Below are 13,932 nucleotides of genomic sequence, written 5' to 3' on the forward strand. Positions count from 1 at the left end.
CAGAAAATTTCACCTGATTTTGTTACAAACCTGCAACATTGAGCCCCGAGGTTAAACCGGCTAGAAACGAACTCAGAACCGGAAAATCCAGGCCCGCACCCAAGGAACGCCGGTCCCGCCCCGGCTCGATCCTGCGTGGGACGTGGGGAGCGGGCAGAGTCTGGCGCGGCGCCCGGCCCCGCCCCTCCTGCCCGCCTCCGGCCCCGCCCCTCCAGTCCTCCCCGCTCCGACCCCGCCCCCGGGGGTGCGAGCCGTCTCCGCCCTCGCCCGGGAGCTGCGAGGCTGCGGGAGCGGTGCCGCAGTAGTCGCCTCTGCCGCCGCCGCGCCGTTCGCCGCTCGTCAGCCGCCGCTGAGCCGCGCCCGGAGCCCGGCCGAGGAGGCTGCAGCTGCAACCAGGAACCCGCAGCCCCCGCCTCGAGCCCGCCGCCGCCCTCCGAGGGCGCCCCAGGCCGCGCCATGGTGAAGGTGACGTTCAACTCGGCTTTGGCCCAGAAGGAGGCCAAGAAGGACGAACCCAAGTGCGGCGAGGAGGCACTCATCATCCCCCCCGATGCCGTCGCGGTAGACTGCAAGGTCCGCGGGCCGGGGAGGTCGGGGGTGTGGGTGCTTGGCCCGGCCGGCAGGGCTGCGCGGGGCCGGGGGTGACTCTGTAAGCCGAGGAGGCGCGGGTCGCGGGCGAGGGTCCCCGGGAGAGCCGGGCTCTTCTTCTGGGGCTGCTCCCCTTTCTTGTCCGGCCGCAGCTTCTCCTTTGTAAGAAAGTGCGTGTGCAGGAAGCGGTGCCTAACACGGGATCCGGGCTTGGGAGGCCTGGAGAGAGGGATCGAAGAATTGTGCCGAGCTCACGGTCGTTGTGCAGCGGGGGAATGTGCGTGGGGTCGGGACAGGGTTCGTGCCACCTGGAGACCAGCGGCGACATGCAAAACAACAAAAACAACAACAGAGTTTGGCACTTCCTCCCAGTATAAATAATGTGCCTAAAATGGCTGACATCATTACAAGCCTAAACCTCTGTTGCTTCCTACTTTCGTTTCTAGGCTGACCAGTACTTGGACTAAGTCCAGCTGTTGTAAGCTTCTTAATTTTAAAAGCATTTTCTTCTGTACCTCCTTTTCCATGGCCCTTCGGTATTGGCAGGTGAACTTCACATTGGGGTCTGGAAAGGGAGCTGAGGAGCGGTTGAGGGGAGAAAGTGAGGTGAAGATCTGCTCAGAATAGGCTTTAGCTATTGATTTTATAATTAAAACAGATATTCTCGGTAAAGATCAGTAATTACTGGGTAGATGTTAGTGTAAAACCCACGACTGGCTTTTAAATTGTATAAGCATGTTTATGAGGACCCCTTACGCTAAGTGAAACTAAACGGGAGAAACTCTTACGTCCCTTATAAAATTCTCGTTTATTTTTACAAATACCTATTTTTGTCCTAATTAAAAATCAGGAGTGGAACTATACTTGTGCTAACTTTTAGCAGATTACAATAATAATTTATTTAGAATGTAATTGTAATTGTGTCAGAAGTTAAAAAGGAACGCTTCATAGCCTGTTTCCCACAAGATCTTTAGGCTGCAAACATTCAATCCTGTACAAATTGTAGAAGTTATTTATGTTGCACAACTTCCTTTTTCCTTAGCATTTTTAAAGACCTGTTATCAGTAGGATAAACTTAGTTTTAACTTCAAAAAACCCAATAATTGTGTGCAGGTGTGAGTAGTGTGTGTGTTTTTTAATATGGTTTAATGAAAATTCCTGTTGAAAAATAGGGCACTAGTATACTGTTAAAAAATTTTGAGACTGTAGTGTTAAACTGGATGTACCTGTACTTATTTTTTGGAAATGTTGTGGTTAAAAACAAAATTTCAGGGGTTGATTTTTAAATGACTGCCTTGCCTTGTAATAGGAACAGTGAACTGATTTCCTATCCCTAAAAGGATTAAGAGTTTTGGTATTGGTATTGTTTTTCTGAATCCATTGCAAACAGTCTTGGTCTAAAAGAAAATGTTTGGAATGCACAGAGGATAATTCCAGTAGCAAATTATTATCTTAGCTCTATGTTTATGTAACATTCATTGTACCTAAAATAGATGGTCAAGTACCCTGTCATAACAATCTCGGATACATATAGAGATTTTAATCCTACTATATATCTTTTTAAAATCCTGTAAATAAATACAGTTCCTTCCCTTTAAAAAAAGAGAGAAAGCATCGGATGATGTCACTTCAGAGGGCTTTTCTCTTGATCTGTATTGAAGGAGATTTGGAACTCTGGATAAAAGTCAGAACTAATTTGCTAGGCAGCTGTAAATCTGACACTTGATGTTTTCTGTCATTCCTGAAACATTAACCCTGTTTTCAGATTCTCAGAATTTCTCACAGTTTGACCGTACTCAAATTTTGTGGTCACAGCCACTGTGAAAAAGTAACCATTTGTAGCTCTGCATTTTCTGTTTCTATTTTCTATATCTATTTTCCCATATCCAAATAAAAATACTGGAACTAAGCTGCAGGGGCCAGAGTATTTCTTTGTAACCACGCAGCAGTCATGGATGAATAGGCAGATAAAAAAATGACTAATTCTTTTTTTAGCTATAAGCTCAAAGTCTTCTTTTCTTCAGTGAGTGGCAAAATATTGCTCTACATTAAAAGTAGAATCCTAAAAATCAGACACTTAACGGTAATGAAGACTTTGCTTAATCACAGGCATTGTGAAAGAACTTCTGATCTCTTCATCTCTGCTTGGGCTGTGATTACATAATATGCTGTAGCTCCTTGGGGTGACTTTATGGTAACCACCGAGTTTGACTGCCTGGATTCTGCACAGAATCGACCTTCGTGTGTTTGCCTGGGGCATATACTTGCCTGCCTGGTTGGTTGAGAGAATGAAGTAAAGCTGGTTATGGACCAGAACTCCCGAACAAGAAATTTTTAGTACCTCTAAACCCTTCTAGACCATAATATCCAAATGATGTTTGTTTCTCCAAATGTACACGTTAGGGTCACCTGCCCTGGTGTCATCTTGGATTCTGGTTTAAAAATGCGGATTCTACAACCTTAGAATCTACCGAAGAATTCTGGTCTCTCTCTACCACCAAGAATTCTGATCACTCCCGTCAGCTGTCTTATGTAACACACATTCCAGTACTTCAGTGTTGCTCCTGTCTCTTGCTATTTCTTTAGCTCTTTTCTCATTGCAGGTTGAGAACCCTCTGAAAGCGGTTCCATTGCCCTGTTTTTCAATCTTGTCTTTCAGTAGCTCTCAACTCCAGTTAGTCATGTCTATTGATGATCTCAGCTAGCTTGCTATTTACTATTTTTTTCCTACATTTTCCCCTTAATTTTTCACCTTTCTCTCTCTGTTCCAGCTGGCACAAAGCTCAGATACAGAAATAGCAAAGAGTATGACCTCTTTTTTGTAACAGGTGAATTTGAAATTATATACATGTTTTATGTTACAGGCAGCAATTCATTCATGTTTGTGTCTGTAACTTTGACCTTTGGAATATTGTTATATATGTGCAAATATCAAAGAAAATACTTAATGTACTGAGTCAGAAGTTCCAGTTTTGTCATTACATAACTGCTTGATCTTGGGCTTAAATTTTTAGTTTTCCTTATCCATAAAATGAGAGGGTAGGACCACATGGTCTGTAAGGACCCTTACAGTTTTAAAATTCTCTGAAGATGTTAGGATTACATAATTACATTTGGCAGGAATTAAATTGTTCTAATTGTGAAAAGTAACAGCTACCTCCTCATCCTAACCAGACATCCCTTTCTTCTCCATGTTCAGCATGTTACGTTCCTCCTTCATATTGATTAGCAGTGGGTCAAAGAGAAAAGAAATGGACCAAGGTATTATGTAATGAACCAATTTTTTAATTTTGGGTTACCTTAGAGCAATAGTTGTTAACAGCTCTTTTTTTTTTTGTAATGCCGAATTATGAAACACCTTTCCCAATATCAAGACTCAAAAAGCTTTAATTTGCTTCATAGATATCCCTGCAAACTGTAGTGCCGAAAAATAGTGTTGCCCCTCCTCTACCCTGCATTGTAGTTGTAGAAGTAAAAGGGAGAGTAAAGGAAAGTGCTTGTGTAGGAGAGAAGATGGGACAGGATGGAATTGGTAGAGAAAAGTGCAGGACTACTAACCCAGTTAAGTTCTGAGTTACCCATTACAGCATGGCTCTTTGGACCCTAGTTGTTCACACTTTATGGTATTTCCTGTGTGCATAAATAGGACTGAGGGGTTTGGTAATTTAGCTTTTTGGTGTTGGTGGGGTTTTTGTTTTGGGGGAGTTGGCAGTAAGGAGGAACATAAAATATGTGATGACATTTACTGAAATGTGTTGACCTTTAGAGAAAGGATTTGGGAGCTTGGTTCTTTTTAAAGAAGTATCATTACCTAGTTGTGTAATTTCGTGTTGTAAACAGTGGCCAGTAAAAACTTCACAGTCACTACATTTTGGTTCTCCATGAGGTTATTGATAGCTGAAGCGTGAGGGTTTAGTACTGGGAGATAAATTAATTGCTCCCGTGCATACCCTGTGACTTGGCAGGCCGGTCGCCCCCACCCCGCCTGTATACGTGCCTTGCGGGTTGCTGCCGCTGCAGACGGTGGACAAAGGTTGGACAAGGTTGCATGGTGCATATTTGGAGGACAAGCTACCTGCCTGGGGCTCCACAGTGTCATCTTAAACGTGCTTTGTCTGGACTAAACAGAAGCAATGTATTACTAGCAAAATCATAAGCCCATGAGACGTTGCGGCATTCAGCTCTGCAATATTAGAGGTTTAAGTGAATATAAGGTTTTTTGAAGGATCTCTTAGAACACATAGCACAGGCTTATTTAAGTTGATTTAGTTTAGTATTTAACTTAAAAAATTTTCATTATATATTACTAAAGCTTGACTTTAAATGTTCATTGAAAAATGTAATAAGTAGTAATTCTGGGACATTTTATTTATCTTGTTCTGTCATCATAATATAAATATCTGGGGTGTGTATTTAAAAGGCGTTATGTTTTTTCAAAAGGAAATACTTTCTGAATTCATATTATAACTAAAGCTGCTTGGATTGCTTTGCGTAAAATACTGTCTGTAGAGGAAGATCCAGAAAATATTTACGTCTTTTCAAATACAAAATTGATGAATCCTCCTAAAGGTTTAGGTAAACTTGGCAATTTTTATTAGTACTTAAACTGAAGGAGTTAAGGACTTTGCCATCAAAGAATTTTTTCAGGTCATAACTACTGCCTATTAAAGGATTTGACAATTCTGAATTTCTCAATGAGGTGGTTTTTGTCCAAAGGATGTAGAAAATATAAACACTGGGGCTAGTTGTTCACGAAGCTTACGTGTAGTTATTTCCTGGCTGTCTTACTTTCTTTGCACAAACCTTAACAGTGAATGTTTTTGCAAGGTAGATGAATGAAAGTTGAAAACAGAAATTTTATTAAAGATGTGACCTAAGAACATGATTAAAAAATCATTTAATTGTGATTATTCCCTTTAATTAGTATTTGTGGTACATCTTAATAGCTTTAAAGATAGCTATAATATAATCCTCTTTTTATGTGTTACCAACAATTGAATGAACAAAATTACTTTTAACAATTGAAGATTTCTTTAAAGCTTTGTAATTGATTTGAGGGGAAGAAAGAACTTTCTGAAGTATTTCTATAATTTTACCATTTGGGGCAAGATCAAGTAAGAATGAACATAGACTTTATTTTTAAGCAAAAGAATTTTGATCTTTGAGTTAGGGAAAAGAATTATTTTTATGATAGGGATATTCTGATTTTTCCTTTAGTGTTTTATCTTTTAGTATTAATCAGCTTCCAGCAGTAACTATACGACTCAGAGCTAATGTATATGTGGATGTGTATCAGAAGAGAAATTAATGATGAAATAAAATTTGGCTAATTTATAAATACTGAACATTTTTGAGTTAAATATCTAGGGAATTTATTTGAGAAATTGGTACTAATTACGGTGTTAGATATGCAGTACTTGGAGATTTAAAAATATTTGCATAAACTTGTTGACATAGTTGAATTTCATACTTTAACAAATTGAGTTTTGCTGGGTTTTTGTATATTTGAAAGTTTGTTTTAATGCCAAAATTATTTTTAAAAATACGTTTTGCCGAACGTTAAGGCTAAAGCTTAAATCTTGAATTGTTCTCCCTGCTTTAAATATGATTATCATGTTTAAAATTATTTAAGGTAAAAATAGTAAGTTGCATTGTTAAGTAATTACTCGGATCACTACAGCATCCAAAAGAAGACCCAGCTTTAGTGCTGGGAAAAATGATTCCCAGAATCAGTCTGTCTGCGCCTGCATTTCTTAAAATGCATTTTCTCAGCCAACCTTTGTAGTATTTCTGTTTTGCTGTATACACTACTCTGTCAGTTTTTATCTTTCAGTTTATGGCTTTCTCCTTCAATTCATTTTTTCCTTGCTTTCATCCTAGTGCTAGGAAAAGCATTTCCCAAGCAAGCGGTCAGTGTTAGCTAGGGCAGTGCTGGACATGATAAGCAGAGATCACAAACTCAGTGCCTCTTGGGCCCAAGTGAAGCTGGGCTTTTTACGTATTAAGCAATTTAGAATATTCTTCATTTTCATTTTTAAAAAAAGGACCCAGTGTTGTTTGGTTCTCCAATCATTAAAGGCAAGCTAGAATCAGGGTTCTTATTTGAAACTTGAGTTTTAAATATTCCCAACTAATTTATACAAGAATTTCAAGCAAGGCAAAAATACTGACAGCCTGACGTGGGCCACTGTTTCAGTCTCCTTTACAGTGGAGAGCCGGGCTGACAATTTAAGGCCCATGTGTCCAAATGTGGCCTGCTGCCTGTTTTTGTATGGCCCATGAGCTAAGAATTATTTTTACATTTTTAAATGGTTGGGGTGGAAACTCAACCAATTTCTCCCTTTTGTCCCAGTTTCCTCACTCAGTAGAAGGGTACAGTTCAGGAAGCAAGACTGTCTACTTAATGAGAACTCAGACTGTGCAGTTATACTTCAGGGTTTAAATCCTATCTCACAAATTAACGGGATACGTGGGTAAGTTACTTCACCTCTCTGTTTCTCCTTCAGCAAAATGGGGAGTATGATAATCTGTAAAAAGTTTATCACCAGGCCTGGAATAGAGTGAGAATAAGACTCAGTAGACGTTAGGGACACCTGGGTGGCTCAGTCCGTTAAAAGGCTGACTCTGGATTTGGGCTTAGGGTAGTGAGAGCCATCCCGCGTCCAGCTGCTGTGCTGGCCGTGGAACATGCTTAAGATTCTCTCTCTCCCTCTGCCACACCCCACCCCTTTGCTCTCTTAAAAAAAAAAAAGACATTAGCTGCTGTTATCACCAATATCGTTACTATTACTTAAAACCACGACTGTCATAGGGGTTGGCATTCCTCAGATTATTAAACAGCCATGTGATGTAAGACCGAATGTAGCATCTTTCTAGTTTTCCTGTTGGCTTTGATTCAGCTTTGCAGATGTCACTTGTTTTAAGTAAATTTACCTTAAAAATTTCTAGAAGTGGAGATTTAAAGATAGAAGTAAAGTTAGTGAAGCAGAGAAGCTCTGAATTTCTGTTCTGCTTTTTTTTATAGACCAGTGCCGCCAACCTAAAGCCGCTTTCAGATAGGGTGAGATCCTGCAGGCAAAGGTTAATTTTGTAACCTGGATCTGGTAACTTGGACAAGTCAGGAAACTTCCCCAAAGCTTAGTTCTCTCATTTGCAAAATAGTCTGGTGGCACCAGCCCTAGAGTGTTGGGATGAAATTCACAGTGCCTGCTACATAGAAAGAAACAAGTTAAATGTTAATGAGTTTCCTCTATCCCCATCTATTATAATAAAGTCCCATTTCCCCCCCTCATCATTCTTGTTTTGGAATATTCTGTTCTTATTATTGTTTATCCCTGTGTCACATGTCAGTTACATAATGATATTGCTGTTACATCACCCTCTACAAGATATTCTGGTGAGGATTTTTCCTTCCTGTAACATAAAACCCTTAGCAGTCTGTAGTTGTATCCATTTTCCTAGAAGTGGGTATTTCTCCATTACATAAAGGATGTTGATAGAATTTTGTAAATTTAATTTTGAATTTTACCAAATAATACTTAGTTTTAAAATGCAAATATTCCTGGGGCGCCTGGGTGGCACAGCGGTTGAGCGTCTGCCTTCGGCTCAGGGCGTGATCCCGGCGTTATGGGATCGAGCCCCACATCAGGCTCTTCCGCTATGAGCCTGCTTCTTCCTCTCCCACTCCCCCTGCTTGTGTTCCCTCTCTCACTGGCTGTCTCTATCTCTGTCAAATGAATAAATAAAATCTTAAAAAAAAAATGCAAATATTCCTGCCCTGTCACAGAGGAACCCACTTTTTAAAAATTACACTATGATTATATACAGTGCAATGCAGAGTTTGAGTGTACAGTTACATAATTTTAAATATATGCACCCGAATAACAACCCAGTCAAGATGGAACATGGCTATCAGCTCAGAAAGTTCTCATGTCCTTTTAGAGTCTGTCCTCCTCTCCCGTTAGAGGCAACCACTAATCTAATTTCTATCTTTGAAGATTAATTTGAGGCAGTTGGGTTCACTCTAGCTTCTAGGCTTTCTGCAAAATAAAAAAGGGTGCTCTCTGCGGTTTTGGTGAGCAGGATACAGACTGGATTCTGGCTCTATCCATCACCTTGGCCTGGCATCTTGTACTCAGAAAAACCTGCCTAGCTGTATGTAATGATCCTAGCTCCGCATTTCTGTAAATGAGAGGTTCTCAGACTTTTTGGTCTCAGGACCCCTTTGTACTCTTAAAAATTGCTGAGGATCCCAAAGAACTTTTGATTTATGTAGGTTATATCTACTGATATTTACTATATTAGAAATTAAGACTATTTATGAATTTAAAATATCAATAATGAACCTATAACATAGTACCGTAAATGGCATTTTTATGAATGGTAAAATATTCCAAATAACCAGAAATTTTTAAGAAGGGTAAGGGTAGCACTTTCACATTTTTGTAACACTCTACTGAATAGTTTAGTAGGAGACTATTAATAATAGCTGATTCTCACATCAGCTTCTGTGGTGAGCCTGTTGTGCTGTCACACTTCGAGCCTCTGGGAAAACTTTACACCAGAGTGTGAGAATGAAAAAAAAAAACTATCTTAATTTTATTATGAGAATAGTTTTGACCTTGTGGAACTCCTAAAAGGGTGTCTCCGGACCACATTTGGAAAACTTATACTCTACATACTTATGCTGCTGTTGTTGGTTTTTGTTTTGTTTGTATTTTTTGCAATTTTAGAGATCATCTGCTGGCTTCCTAATATGAAAAGTGATTATTTAGCCTTTTCTATATATTAACATATTACAAACATAGTCTATCTTAAGGTGTAGTTACAGTAATTTCTGGTTAAATTGATACTGCATGCTTTTATTGTTATTGAGATAAACATTATTTACACCTGAGTAATATAGTATAACTTAATAAAGTTATTAAGTTCTTTCGCATACAAAATCTTTTTATTTTCCCTGGATTTAATAATACTTGTTTCTTGGGCCAAGGAGGGTTGCTTAATTTTGTATGTATTTATTGCTATTTCATATTCAGACTCTGATAGCAGTATAATTGCCTTTGCGTATTTACAAACTTATTAGATAACTTAACCATGTTTTGTATTTTTCTTGGCAGTATTCCATTTGTCATTTTTCAGTCTTATCATCCAGACTGGTTGTAATCTAGGCATATTGATGTCCAGGTGCCTAAGAGTAATTATCATCCTGGAATTGAATTGGCTTTGTCTTTATCCTGTGTTGGATCTGCAGTTTTATGAATCTGAGAAAAAGTATCAGATCAATTTTTTAAAAAAACTTGCATGTCTGAGAATCTTTACTCTATCCTCACATTTAATTGGTAATTGATTTGGGTATAAAATTCTAGGTTAGCTGTAATTTTCTTTCAGCATTTTGATGGCATGACTTCATTATCTTCTGGTCTGATGCCATTCTTATTCCTGGTTCTTTTTACGTGACCAATTCTCTCCCCCCCCCCCCCCCCCAGAAGCTTAAGATTTTTTTTCTTTATGCTTCTGGCTCAAAATTATTATTGATGTAGTTTGTTTGAGGTCATTCATTTCCATTCTCTGGCTTAAGATGTATTTATTTCTCTATCCCTTTATTATTACTCTGTTGAGCTTTCAGGAAGAAGTAAACATGACCATTTCACTGGAAATCAATCATAGGACTTCTAACTCTGCTGTCTTGATAGCTTTTTAAATATTTATTGGAATATTTCCTTTCACATTAAAATGGACTTGGATAATAGCTATTAATGGAAACCATTATTGTCTGCATTATTATTATTGGCGCTAGTTTTTTTTAAATGTATATTTATTTAGGTCATCTCTCACCCAGTGTGGGGCTTGAACTCATGACCCCAAGATCAGGAGTCCCATGCTTTTCCATCTGAGCCAGCCAGGTACCCCATATTAGCACTAGTTGCAAGGTCATACAGGATGGCCTAAAAAGATACATGAAGCATCTTCTGGTCTCCGTCTTTAAAGTTCCCAAACTGTCTCCTTCATGAGTTATTTTAAATTTTTTTTTTTAAAGATTTTATTTATTTATTTGACAGAGATAGAGACAGCCAGCGAGAGAGGGAACACAGCAGGGGGAGTGGGAGAGGAAGAAACAGGCTCATAGCGGAGGAGTCTGATGTGGGGCTCGATTCTATAACGCCGGGGATCACGCCCTGAGCCGAAGGCAGACGCTTAATTGCTGTGCCACCCAGGCGCCCCCATGAGTTATTTTAGAGACAACTCACTCACTACCAACTTTGTGATTTTTGCTTCGTGGCTTTGTTATTCTACTTAGGTTTCATTTTTGTAATTAATATCTTGCCTTTTCTGTTCCTTTTCAAATGCATATGCTTGTAAGCCTGAGTTATTTTCCTTTGTTGTTTTTGCTTCCTGTGCGTATGATTTTAATATTCCTGTTACTGTCCTTTGTAATTTGATGAACAGAAAATCCTATTAATTTTTTTGAAACTTTTTTTTAAAGACTTTATTTATTTATTTGAGAGAGGGAATGAGCTGGCAGAGTGGTAGAGGGAGAGGGAGAAGCAGACTCCCCGCTGAGCAGGGAGCCTGATGACAAGGGGAGCCAAAGGCAGATGCTTAACTGAGCCTCCCAGGCACCCCTAATTTTTTAAACATAACAATAACACTAGGTTGTAATAGTTAACACATAGTGCTTAGCATGAGTGTGGCTCATGATTCAGGTAAACTCATTATAGCAGAGTTCTGTGGAAACTCAGGCTAAGTCATTTCTGATTGGATATGAGCATTATCCTACTGTGACATGGTGTCACTTCACGTATTATGAGTTAATTTGCATAAGCTATTATTTAGTCAGGTGGTTGGTATAATAGCCCCATGCTTTTCCTTCCCTAAGATATACATGGAATGTGAGAGAATATTCAGGCCTTATTAGTTCTGAAATAATACACAAATAATTTTACTTAACTTCTCTGGGCCTCATTATATTTATCTGTAAAATGATGTGTTGCAGTAAATGTCTTTTCATGGTCCTTCCATAGTAGGTCTTTTCTTTCTGAAAACTATACTGATCACATATTCAGAGGCACCTTCTTCATGGCCAGACACTGTATTAGGAATTTAAAAATTACTAAGCATCCCAGCCTTCAAGTAGCACCTGGTATATCTGAGAGAGACCAGCCAATTGTGTAGACCAAATTAATCACAACCCGCTTTAGTGTCACAAGAGCACAACACCCCTGGATCCAAGAGCCAGGAGAGTGGTGAAATAAGGGAGCAAGACCCAGTGACTACTGAGTATGTATTGTGCGTGTACCTGGTGCTTGGTACAGGTTCAGAGCACTTTTTACGTGTTCATGGTAGACAGATATCTCTGATCTCAAGAGCTGGAATTTTTTCCAGTAGTCCTTTTGTCTAACTTTAAAATTTCTAAACTTGGACAGAAAATACCACTTTTCACATTTAAATTATTTTTTGCTTTTTGAAGAAGATACTTTGAATTTTTTATCAAGAGTTCTGCATTTTAAATGGAATTATTCATATTTAAATATGAATGTGTAAATTATCTTGCTGAATGACATTAAGATCCAGGATTTATACAAAAATGATTCCAGGACTAGTTTGCTCCCCCCCCCATCTTGACACTTCATTTTATAATGAATTATAGAGAGTAGAACATTCTTATCACACTTGAAGTTTTAAGAAAACAGTTGATATTTTTATTAGTAACAGTAGGAACTTAGAATTCAGCCAGTGGTGGAAGAAATCTATCTTGACCACTTTATTGATCTCTGGTAAAGGCTATGATTAACAATAAATAGCAGTTGTATATAATGCTCTTGACTGCCCAATACCTTTAGATCTCACCAATATGAATTTGAAAATCCGGGGCACCTGGCAGGCTTAGTGGGTAGAGCATGGGACTTTTGATCTCAGGGTTCTGAGTTCAAGGCCCAATTTGGGCATGGAGTCTTTAAAAAAAAAAAAAAAAAGCAGGAAGAAAATCTCCTGAAATTTCACTTCCTCAAATAGAAAGTTTTCTTCAGTGTAGATTGAATAAACACCTTTAAGAATAATGGCTATGTTTAAAATACGTAGAAGAATAGAGAATGTTTAAGGTATTCCTATATTAACATTCCACTTTGTGTTAGATACTCCACTTACCCCTAATGATATAAAATGATTAAGTTGTGATCCAGCACTAAAAGCATTTATAGCCTTTTTTCTTTTTTTTAAGTTCTGACCTATTTTTTTTTTTAACCTAGGCCTGTGCCAATTTTATATGATGCCAGTAATTTGGTTCAGGTTTCACAAGTTAAATTATTATGCAATGGCTTAAAAATTTCATTTCTTTTTGTTTATTGCAGCTTGTGTATTTTAGGATTTGTTCACAAAAAAAGACATTAATGAAAATCTATTTTGTAGACATCGTATTTTCTATTGATTTCTCACTTTTTATTAATATTATTTTAAGTAATCGTTACACCCAACGTGGGGCTTGAACCTACAACGCCAAGATCAAGAGTCGCACGCCCCACTGACTGAGCCAGCCAGGCACCCCGGTTTCTCACTTTGTAAAAAAATCTGTCTTTAGTCCAAGTACAAAATAATGCAGTAACTTTATTATCCATATAATGCAAGCACTTGGAAAACTGCTTCCTTTTTGTGTGCTAGACACAACATTTCTCATGTGGACTTCCTCACCATAGTTGAGATGGATGGTAGCAATCTTATTTGAAGAGTAAAATGAGAAAGCATAATTCAGATAGTGACTTAATTGAACAAGACAAAATGTCGACAAATGTTCGATGTCTTTATAGATTTTAGCTTTTTAGCCATAGATCTCCTTTACATATAGCAGAATATGTATTTGATAATCAATGCTGTTAATAACGAACAGGTTGCTGGATCATGTCTTTTTGATGCCTCCATACTTGGGAAAGAAAGCTAACGTACAAGTCAGGTGGATAGAACGTGTACCCACAGTAAATGGATGGCACTGGTATTCTACATAATAGTAATCTGTTGGGGCCGTCACCTACATAACTTCTGTGGTTCTAAGAATATAGCTAGGAAAGCATTTGGAAAAATTTTAAATAGATCTTAAATGATAGCCAAGGTTTGTTTGTTTGTTATTTTAAAATTCTTACTGGAATAGGAAGCGATCTAATTTCCTCCTCCAGTACTGTAAATCTTTTCCAGTTCGCCTTTTCAGGATTCTGTTGTAGATTGCTTTTTATTGGCTTCAACCCCAGTGGATACTTGCTTCAGCTTTACCTTTCTCAGCTAAATCAGATGGTACTGGAATAATAATAACTGTCATCTGCTGAGCACTTACAGCTATGTACCAAGTAGTGATCT

General features: G+C 38.6%; 1 protein-coding gene across 1 annotated transcript in view; it reads left to right on the forward strand.

Annotated features, from left to right (window-relative positions):
* Positions 1-218: 218 nt before the first annotated feature.
* ITM2B (integral membrane protein 2B) overlaps positions 219-13,932 on the forward strand; it is a 34,879-nt gene continuing 21,165 nt past the window's right edge. The window contains exon 1 of the mRNA XM_026493270.4: positions 219-573. Coding sequence (XP_026349055.1) covers positions 457-573 — 117 coding nt within the window. The 5' untranslated portion in view covers positions 219-456. The remainder of the gene's footprint in view (positions 574-13,932) is intronic.

Source organism: Ursus arctos, unplaced genomic scaffold, assembly GCF_023065955.2.
Source record: "Ursus arctos isolate Adak ecotype North America unplaced genomic scaffold, UrsArc2.0 scaffold_10, whole genome shotgun sequence".
Lineage (NCBI taxonomy): Eukaryota > Metazoa > Chordata > Mammalia > Carnivora > Ursidae > Ursus > Ursus arctos.